Genomic DNA, 10,964 nt, shown 5'->3' on the forward strand with positions numbered 1-10,964 from the left:
TGATTCCAAACCAGGTGCAATTGGTTAAAAATGCAATTGCATTATTAAAACCTATAGAACAGACAACTACAAGCATTATAAATTAACAGATTAAAAACAGATTAGTCTTTAAAATAAGTCAAAATATCCACAACATAGGGTTTACCTGAACTTCACACACACAGAGATGTTTTGAAGAATGTTGCCAATGTTATCTTATTATGTGTTCCATAGCAGAATTAAGTCATACAGGTTAGGACTGACATTAGGGAGAGTGCATTGTAACATAATTTTTATTGTATTATCCCTTAAATAATAATTCTAATTGTCATCGATACTTGAATCTGTGGAGTACTAAGAAAGAAAATGCCGGGAAACACTGATTCAATTAATTGAGAACAAACTTTTCAGAGGTTTCTGCAATTTATTTTCCATTCCTCTAAACTGAACAGAACGTACAGTTTTGAAAATCAAAAATAACACCTTTCACTTTCAAAGCAGTTCAGCTTCACACAGTTGGCAATTACAATGGTAACAAGAGTGTATGTGTGTCATTATCTAGACACAAACAAACACCCATACAAACGCTCTCGCTCACACAGCTCTCACTCACACACACACACACTCTCTCTCTCTCTCTCTCTCTCACACACACACACACACACACACACACTGAAGGGAATGTAGTAGGAATGCAGGACAGATATCACACACACTCTCCTTCTGACCTATCCTCCCCAAAATTAACAGAAATACAAAAATAAACACACTTAAAAAATTACAACTCATTTACAAACACCAAAGAAGAAAAAGTAAAACACAACAACAGGAAAAACAACAATATATCTGTCAAAGTTTTCCATGTTAAAAACAGGTTGCTTGGTTCAGTTTTGCATCCAGTAGAAGGTTACACTGTGTGTGTTTGTGATGGGACCTAATGCTCAGTAAAGTGCATTTGATGCATCAGCAGACAGGAAGAGAGAGAAATGAATTTGGGTGCTAATGTGGCTCTGGGCCTTCCTAACACTGACAGATATGATCGAGCTACATGAACTTTACAACCTCCGCCGTAAACATCACACCTAAAAGACATTTAACATTGAAATAACATTTTGTTTCAGTTTATGCAAATGTAAATACATTCATAAATTACATGTGGGGTTAGGAGAATCAAGCTGAGAAACTAGAGAAGTCTAAAAGCGATGAACACAACTCCTCGTATGAATTAACTTGACCGTAGCCAAAAAACTAAACTCAAATGACGTTTCCATGCATGGGTATGTTCCCCTGAAATTAGAGGCAGGGAGATGGAGTCTCACACGCAAGTACGTACACGTTCCGACATTGTAAACTGGAATCCTCTCGCTTTTATGAATTCCTGATTGACTCCAGTTCCCATGGTTATGCTGCAGTTCGTAGGCCTATGCGTACTGGCCTTTAGAAGACCACACCCATCTGATTGAGAAAACCAAAAGCGCTACAAACCAGAGAAACACAAATGAAGTGGTAGAAAGAAAGAGCGCTCCATTTGTGACACATGCAGAAGTGTGTCTCGGAGTGATGCAAGACGTTTTATTTATTTTTTAATGTTTGTCTGTTTTGATTTCCCACCCCTCAATAATTCACTTGGATATCATGCAATAGAGACGTGCAAAAAGATAACACCTAAATCCACAAAACACACTTTCATAAATGGCTGTGTTATGAATGCGTATAACATGTGTATGCCTACTCCATGCCGACCTACAGAGACAATATGACTTAAAAGCAGTGCGGAAGCCACAGGTCAAACGAATGCACAGGATGCCTCTACTGAGTGCATTTTAAACCATATGGATGCATAAAACAATTTTTCTCTTAGTCTATGCAGCTATGGGGTCAAAACAATGCTAACGTTGCGCTATGTCTTTTTTTGTTCCTTCGCTGATTATCTTTTCATTGGAACTAAAAGATATTGATTAATTGGCACTTGTTCAATGCTTCTAAATAAGTTATCGATATCTAATGTTTCATCACACACCTACATGTCGAGAAGCTGTGAAAGGTCTAGTTTGGCACAGGTTGACTATTATTACTGCGTCTATGTAATTAATATTGATACACCTCGTTTATACCCCTGTCGAAAAAACGAGCACAATCCTAATCAACAGACCAGACGTTTTTTTTCTCAACTAAAATATTTCTGTATATTTCACTTATCAAATAGCAGCATTTTTTACTTTTTTTTTTTTTTTAAACTTACGGTATTACAAAAAGTACATGTAAACCTATTCATTCAAAATTTGTAGTAAATCCAAAGGCTCATACAACAGACATAACAAAACACAAAACTTGACAACATGCTACAATATTGCTTCCAATAGTTCTTTACATTTTAAGTCGATCTAAAATTATCAATGACGTAGATATGGACACCAGCACTCCAAAGAGAGCAACTCTAATGCACAAACAAATTGCAAAGCTAATCTTAACCAGGCTTGATTGGCACTTTCATCATCCACACGAGTATAACGGATAATCACACACTGAAACCAACAGCGCAAGACTGCATTTAGACCACAAACTAGAGGAACTACACCAAAATACACAAAGAACATGAGACGCGACGGATTCCACAGTTTCATTTTTAAAAAAAATGAAGGAAAATGCAGAAATGGACTTCGATAGTTCTCAGAAAGAGGAAAGAGAACACAGAGCACAAACGATGGTGACATCATCGTTTGAGTTTGAGGTGGCTATCACATCCATCTCCCTTAGGTTATTTTTTTTGTTTTGTTTGTTTGTTAGTTTTTTTTTTTTTACCAGAGTTCCTTGCTCTGGGTTTATACACCTCTACGTTCTCTCAGAGCACAGATTCCCTGTTCTAGCTAGTTTAAGGTAGAATACTGAATCAATCAGGCAGAGAGCACGAGAATCTGATCACATGTATTAATGTTAGACTATGTGGTGTATTAGTTCAGAGGTACGGTGTTCGCGACGCGGCACAATTCCCATCGGCCCCTGTGGAGACACACACACCCTCTGTGATAAACACACACACACACGACACATCCGTGGCGACCGGCAGCCTGGAGAGGAAGAAAGCGAAAGGGGAAAGGATAGACAACAGAAAGTGGGAAAAGTGGTGACAGAGAAAGACATGAGGGGGTCTACAGCCAGAGTACAGAAAAAGGAAGAAAAAGAGGTAGTGCAAAGACAGAGGGAGGACACGGAGAGAGTGAGAGACAGAATTAACCCTAATGTCATGAGCATCAACAAATTTGTTTCACTACAAATATAAATGACATCTTTGTCTGTAATCATATTACCCTCATATTGCTGCACCAAGTGCTTGTGCTTCTGAAATCAGGTACAGTTTTATCTCCAAAAAGTATTGAACAACAATTTATACTTGGAGAACCTGATATCTCACGGCTGGTACTGAAATACAGTAACTAGTTTGGAAGTACATTAACGGAGCATATGGCATGTTAAACTTTGAATGGCATTTAAACAGCATTCATGAGAGGATGTGGAAATGTTAATATTCCTCACAATTATGCAATGGATATAAATAGGTTACTCTCTCACCCTCTCTCTGTCCATCTCTCTCCCTCTCTCTCTTCCCTTCTTTTTCTACAATTCCGCTTCGCCTCTAGCGAGTAGATTAGAGGGATGGTAGTTGGAGGGAGATGATGAATGACTTTAAGAGTGTGCATGTAGGTCAGCAGTAGATTGGGCTGTGCAGTGTTGTTATATATAGAAGTCCAGGGTTCAAATGGAGATCTGCTAATTAATGACAGGTCTGGGTGCCGCGGGGGGAATCGGACCCTCGGTGACCTCCGGTTTGGCGAAAGAGCAAGGTAAACTACAGGTAGACATTCCTACAGCGGAGCCTCATGGCCCGTGTTCTTGTGCTCGCTTGGTTTCATTGCTTTATTCCGTCACGCCGTGTCTCAGTGGACGCACTCTCGATGGTGTGAAATATGTACAGTACATTCCATAGTTGCGATGGCGTCAGGCCGCTGGATTCACAGTGTGGTTCAGAGACGATCGCTCGCCCTGTACGGGAGCTCCTGCTCACTCTCCATGCAAGAGCCAATTGCTGGCAAGACCGAAAATGCTGTTAGCAGCAAACGTTTTGATGCAGTGTACAACTGTGGAATTAACTAATGAGTAACTATCACCACCGTTCTGTGCAACTGATGACCTGTTGATCAGTGAAAAAGGTGGAGGGCTCGTGAAACTCTCCTGCAATGCTTTAGAAATGTTGGGCAAACGGAGCTGTGCGTCTGACGCTACGGCCTGCAGTTTGGTTTCTCAAAGGAAGCAGAATTACGATCAGTTAGACTGCAAGAGTTCGCCTCGCAGTGACGCCGCTTTACAGAAGAAGGCTGAAGGTCGACAGTAGTATCCTCCGGCCTTCGAATAAGTTCAGACAGGTTACAAAAACGGTGTCATTTTATTCTCTCGTTCACTACCTCAACCGCACCTCTGCTGCCATCCTGCCAAACTGCGACGTGAACGAGGTGGCATCTGTAATGCACCCAAGACTTTTCTGCACTGCATACAAACTGGAAATCTTTCTCCTTCTTCGCAAACATGAGGTATGACAACCTGAGCTCCTTTCAAACGAAACAGGCACGGACATTGCCTGGCTCCTCCAATCAGAGGAAGAGGAGGAGTTAAGAGGTACATCTGTCTAAACAGGTCCAATTATTTTTCAAGTTCAGGATTCTAAGGACTTCAATTCCTTGGTAGTGTTTCCAAAGGTTTTCTGTAGTAAGAGTTAAAAGTCAATGAGACAAAACAGACGGCTTTTAAGATCCTACTGTTCTGTCTCTGCTCTAGCAGGATCTTTTGAATATCCACTTGCTCTCAGTCTCATGAGTAAATTGCAAAATTCCCTCTAATAATTCGTGAGGGCTCCAGAGAAACTCTCCCATAGATACTAAAATCAGTAGATATGACAACAAAATCTCTTAAAATGTGTTTTCTTATAGCACCAAAATGGGATCCTGTGACTAAACTGCACTTGTATGTATGCGTTACATTCCAGTTCCAGTTCTCTAATGCCGAGTATCTGAACTTTGACGTATGATGTCTGTCTCTGTCTGTGGCTGAAGATTAGCTATCTACTCTTGACAGCATCTCAACTTGATACTCTATTTACATATAAAAAAAAACCCCAACAATATCAGGAAGTCTTTATACATTCAGGTCAACCTGGAATTACAGGTTTGAGTAAATCTAAAAGAGACTGAGTGTGAACTGACCATAATGGAGAATAATCACAGATATATTAGTAATGTAATGCAGATCAAATGCTTTCAGCAGGTGTTTTGGATTAAGTCTCAGTTGAAAACAATAAGGGGGGAAACTAAGAGTACCTATGGAAATTTCTCCCAGGTATCTTCATTTTCATTTCAGGCCTACACTGGAGACTGAATTTACTGATATTAAAAAGGGGACCGCTTCAACTCAAATTTCCTTGCTCAGGGTGTGGATCAGGTATGAACTGAACTTTGAGGATTTTGCAAATGGAAGCCAAAAACAGAACATAGAATTCAAAAGACCCTGGCTAAGAGAGAGGAAGTGAGGTTTGAGCTCCTCCTCCTCTGAGTGCCCCAGGGCACAATACTCTGACCTACATAACGTAACAACTTTAAAAATACAGCAGAATTTAAATCACAAAATATCATATTTCTTCCCAAACAGATTATCTATCCACAGTTCCATCAGATCTTTTTTTCATTTGTTTTGTAATTGTCCTTATTTTGTGTTTAAATATTTGGACGTTTCTTGCTCCAACCCATCCCGTTCTTCATCAATTTCATTCATTCAGTCATCCATCAACTCTTTCTGGTTGCCTTTGCCTTCGTCGTTCCCCTCCCCGCTCCTGTCCATCCCTAGCCCACCTTCTGAGGGTTGGTGGCACGGACGCCTTGCTCGTACGTGATTCGCTGGCTGATGAGATACTGTGCGGCCTGTGTCGCTGCCGGTGACCCTGTAATGGTCACCTTGCGGTTGCGTGTGCCTGGAATGAACTCTCCCTTTTTAGAGATCTGAATTCGTGCGCCCGTCAGCTCCTGATACTCCACCAGAGTCTTGCCGCCTTTTCCCAAGATGGCACCGACCAAGTTCTCTGGCACAGCAATCTCCACCACCTCTTTTCCACCTTCTGCCAGCTTCTCTGTGCCCAGCAGAGACGATGCCACCAGTGGTGATGAGGGATTCAGGTACCCATTAGAAGCCCCTGTGGCGGCCGCGAGAGACCCCAGTGAGAAGCCCCCTAAACTAGGTGCAGCAGGGTGACCGCCCCCTCCAGAGGCCTCGCTGGCATATGTAGCAAGCAGATTGGCAGCAGCTGCAGCCGCTGGATTGGCGCTAGCCGCAACGGCAGCGAGCACCCCAGATGCAGCGGCCGGGTTAAGGCCAAGCCCCAGTGTATTGGTATTGTAGCCGTAACTGGCCAGAGTGTTCAGGGCAGACGTAATGGCAAGCAGATCATTACCGGAAAGACTTGACATGGCCGTGGGGAACCCACCCATGCCTGCGAGACCTGCCTGGCCAAGGAGTGTGGAGGCTGTAGCTGCTGCGGCGGCGTTGGGTAACACCTCTGTAGAGTTGGCGAAGGGTGATCCTGTTGGATTGGAGTTTGCCACGGGGCCGGTGATGTTGGAGTAACTGATATTCAGACAGCTGCTGCTCTGTGGGTCCTCCTGGATCTTCTGGACAATGATCTCCACTGCTTTACGGTTCTGCTCCGGCTCCCCACTCACTGTCACAACACGCTCCTGCAGATTGATGCCCTCAGGCTTCTGAGAAAGCTGTACCCAGGCTCCTGACTGCTCCATCACAGCCTTAACTGTTGCCCCACCCTTACCGATGATGAGTCCTGCTGTGCTGTTGGGCACGATCAGTTTAGCCTGTGGAGGAGGGGAAGTGTCACTTTGATTGAGGAACAGAATTACATGCGTGAAACTGCACACAGCCCCAAAAATAGATGCTGCAGTAAGCTCAAATGCATCTGTGCTTGTTAAGTATTTGTTTGTTTTCTGACAACTTACTCACTTTTCTCACACTTACACAGTAAAAAAAAGTTTGCAATATATTAAAAAGGGTTGTATTTACAAAATGCAACCCTGCATGCTTGTATACGTTTAAGAGTGTATCATAGTGTATGTGTGTGTGTGTGTGACTCTGTAAGGTCTGGCTCTTAAGTCAGTGCTTATTTCAGTCATTTGTTGATCCCCGGTCTTACATTGCAGCTGCTCTCTCTTACTCCCTCTCCGTTTCTCATTCTGCAAAGATCAAGCAGGTAAAAATAACCCACTGCTCTCACACTTTGCTGCCCCTCTCAGACAGTCTTTCCCTGGGGAACAACCACCAGCCTGCCCTGCCCTCTGCCTCCTCTGGGCTGGTATATTTTCCTGCCTTCAGTGTTGCTTATCACTGTCAGATAGCTGACAGTAAGTACATTTGCATGCACTTTAGGAATTGATATCAGTCAGACTAAAACAATAATTCACATTTTTAAAATGTCTCTTGTACACATTCAAACTGCTTGACTAATTATAACTGCACATGAAAAAGTACTCTTTGCTATCATTCCATAAGCAAACTAATCACATTATTACAAACATTATGAACTAAGCTGTGGTTCAGGGGAATAACTGATTTGCATGTTTAATTCCTAAAATGCAAAGTCTGATATGTTTAACTCTTTATCACCCAATTAATAACTAGGAACTTCGGTTTGGATTCGGTGTTGTGCAGTAGTAGAGTAACCTCCCAAACAAACCTGTTTAACACGGTCAGGGTTAACAGTAGTCTGTGGCTGGAGAATGCTGACTGGTTCGGTCTTCTGACTGCTCTGAGGCATCTCACGAACTTTTTCAGCAATGAAGTTATGCACTCCATTCAGAGCTTCCACTGTACCCTGAATCAAACAAACACGCTCTGTTGTACCTGATCAAACACACACACACACACACACACACACACACACACACACAAAAACCCCACAATGTTAGCATACAGACAAAATTCACATGTAAAATTAAATTAATAGGGCAAGGTATTAACACAAATTTCACAATTCCATTTTGATTCACAAGCTTGCAGAACTACAGCACACACTGCACTTACTCCCGATTACTCTCAACCGTGGAACATGAGAGGTGTCAGTAAATAAATGTGTTACTTATTTGAGTAAGTAACTCACATATTTTGTTTGTAAGTAATGTGTCACTTTACTAGTTATTTGAACCCCATAATAAAATCACCTGAAAATCAAGTATGATTTTCAGTCTATTAATCAGTATCAATGTCCATACGTTTTATTAACAGTTTGTTTTACACAGTAATGTTTATTTAGTAACTGTAGTTTCCAAAATATTTTTTTTTCCTCCACTTAGTTTCAAAAACTAGTTTGGGACTGCTATTTAATAGCCTTATCTTATGCTGTTAATTCATCAGTGTTAGTGAAATTCGTACAATTGATGTGCATGTTAAAGGGTTAGTTCACCTAAAAATGAAAATTCTGTCATTAATTACTTACCCTCATGTCGTAAGACCATTGTTCATCTTCAGAACACAAATGAAGATATTAAGCCTCAGAGCTTAATGAATCAGTGTATCAATTCATGATTCGGATCGCGTGTCAAACTATGGTCAAACTGCCAAACTGCTGAAATCAAGTGACTTTAGCGATCTGAACTGCTGATTCGATACACTGACTCATAACGCTTCAAAGCTTTATTAGGCAGTGTTTTGAAATCAGCCATCTCTTTATAAGTAGTTATTTTGTTGTTGTTTTTTGCTTACAAAAACTATTCTCGTCTCTTCGTAAAATTATTGTAGAACCACTGTAGTGAGATGGACTTTGTATAAATCACTGTAGTACCTTTTATGGGTCTTGACTGAGAGAGGAAATGACATTGGTGTTATTGGAGGCCTTTTCTGAGCAATCGGATTTCAACAATAATATCTTCATTTGTGCTCCGAAGATGAACAAAGGTCTTATGGGTGTCGAACAACATGAGGGCAAGCAATTAATGACAGAATTTAAATTTTTGGGTGAACTAACTCTTTGAGTACTTCTGTGTGCTTCAGCCATTTCTGTTAAATACATTTGATTGTGTTTTTAAAAGAAAATGTATTCTAATTTTGAAGAACAGTATAAAAATTTATATATACAGGTCCTTCTAAAAAAATTGCATATTGTGATAAAGTTAATAATTTTCCATAATGTAATGATAAAATTAAACTTTCATATATTTTAGATTCATTGCACACCAACTGAAATATTTCAGGTCTTTTATTGTTTTAATACTGATGATTTTGGCATACAGCTCATGAAAACCCAAAATTCTCAAAAAATTTGCATATTTCATCCGACCAATAAAAGAAAAGTGTTTTTAATACAAAAAAAGTCAACTTTCAAATAATTATGTTCAGTTATGCACTCAATACTTGGTCGGGAATCCTTTTGCAGAAATGACTGCTTCAATGCGGCGTGGCATGGAGGCAATCAGCCTGTGGCACTGCTGAGGTGTTATGGAGGCCCAGGATGCTTCGATAGCGGCCTTAAGCTCATCCAGAGTGTTGGGTCTTGCGTCTCTCAACTTTCTCTTCACAATATCCCACAGATTCTCTATGGGGTTCAGGTCAGGAGAGTTGGCAGGCCAGTTGAGCACAGTAATACCATGGTCAGTAAACCATTTACCAGTGGTTTTGGCACTGTGAGCAGGTGCCAGGTCGTGCTGAAAAATGAAATCATCTCCATAAAGCTTTTCAGCAGCTGGAAGTATGAAGTGCTCCAAAATCTCCTGATAGCTAGCTGCATTGACCCTGCCCTTGATAAAACACAGTGGACCAACACCAGCAGCTGACATGGCACCCCAGACCATCACTGACTGTGGGTACTTGACACTGGACTTCAGGCATTTTGGCATTTCCTTCTCCCCAATCTTCCTCCAGACTCTGGCACCTTGATTTCCGAATGACATGCAAAATTTGCTTTCATCCGAAAAAAATACTTTGGACCAGTGAGCAACAGTCCAGTGCTGCTTCTCTGTAGCCCAAAAGTGGCTTGACCTGGGGAATGCGGCACCTGTAGCCCATTTCCTGCACACGCCTGTGCACGGTGGCTCTAGATGTTTCTACTCCAGACTCAGTTCACTGCTTCCGCTGGTCCCCCAAGGTCTGGAATCGGTCCTTCTCCACAATCTTCCTCAGGGTCCGGTCAGCTCTTCTCGTTGTGCAGCGTTTTTCGCCACACTTTTTCCTTCCCACAGACTTCCCACTGAGGTGCCTTGAAACAGCACTCTGGGAACAGCCTATTCGTTCAGAAATTTCTTTCTTTGTCTTACCCTCTCGCTTGAGGGTGTCAATGATGGCCTTCTGGACAGCAGTCAGGTCGGCAGTCTTACCCATTATTGTGGTTTTGAGTAATGAACTAGGCTGAGAGTTTTTAAAAGCCTCAGGAATCTTTTGCAGGTGTTTAGTGTTAATTAGTTGATTCAGATGATTAGGTTAATAGCTCGTTTAGAAAACATTTTCATGATATGCTAATTTTTTGAGACAGGAATTTTGGGTTTTCATGAGCTGTATGCCAAAATCATCAGTATTAAAACTATAAAAGACCTGAAATATTTCAGTTGGTGTGCAATGAATCTAAAATATATGAAAGTTTAATTTTTATCATTACATTATGGAAAATAATGAACTTTTATCACATATGCTAATTTTTTGAGAAGGACCTGTAGTGATAAAAGATAATTATATATATATATATATATATATATATATATATATATATATATATATATATATATATATATATATATATATATATATATATATATATATATATATATATTCCATGACTGGAACACTGATCAAGCTATAACATTGAATTTGAAATATGAGACTTAAAAGTATAAATTGCAAAGTTTATTAAAGTTATGTTCTTCATCAACTGAAAACAGCATTGACTATAA

The 10,964-nt window shown here is 40.7% G+C and overlaps 1 protein-coding gene across 3 annotated transcripts in view; it reads right to left on the bottom strand.

Moving 5' to 3' along the window:
- Nucleotides 1-383: 383 nt before the first annotated feature.
- Nucleotides 384-10,964, bottom strand: part of nova1 (NOVA alternative splicing regulator 1) — a 22,150-nt gene continuing 11,569 nt past the window's right edge. For 2 of the 3 annotated variants that reach the window (XM_067438561.1, XM_067438563.1), the window contains exons 3-4: nt 7,763-7,929; nt 384-6,887 (exon numbers count right to left, since the gene is read on the bottom strand). In XM_067438561.1, coding sequence (XP_067294662.1) covers nt 5,868-6,887; nt 7,763-7,929 — 1,187 coding nt within the window. In that variant the 3' untranslated portion in view covers nt 384-5,867. The remainder of the gene's footprint in view (nt 6,888-7,762; nt 7,930-10,964) is intronic. The other variant, XR_010904363.1, reaches the window with a different exon arrangement.

This window comes from Pseudorasbora parva, chromosome 3 (assembly GCF_024679245.1).
Source record: "Pseudorasbora parva isolate DD20220531a chromosome 3, ASM2467924v1, whole genome shotgun sequence".
Taxonomy (NCBI): Eukaryota; Metazoa; Chordata; class Actinopteri; order Cypriniformes; family Gobionidae; genus Pseudorasbora; species Pseudorasbora parva.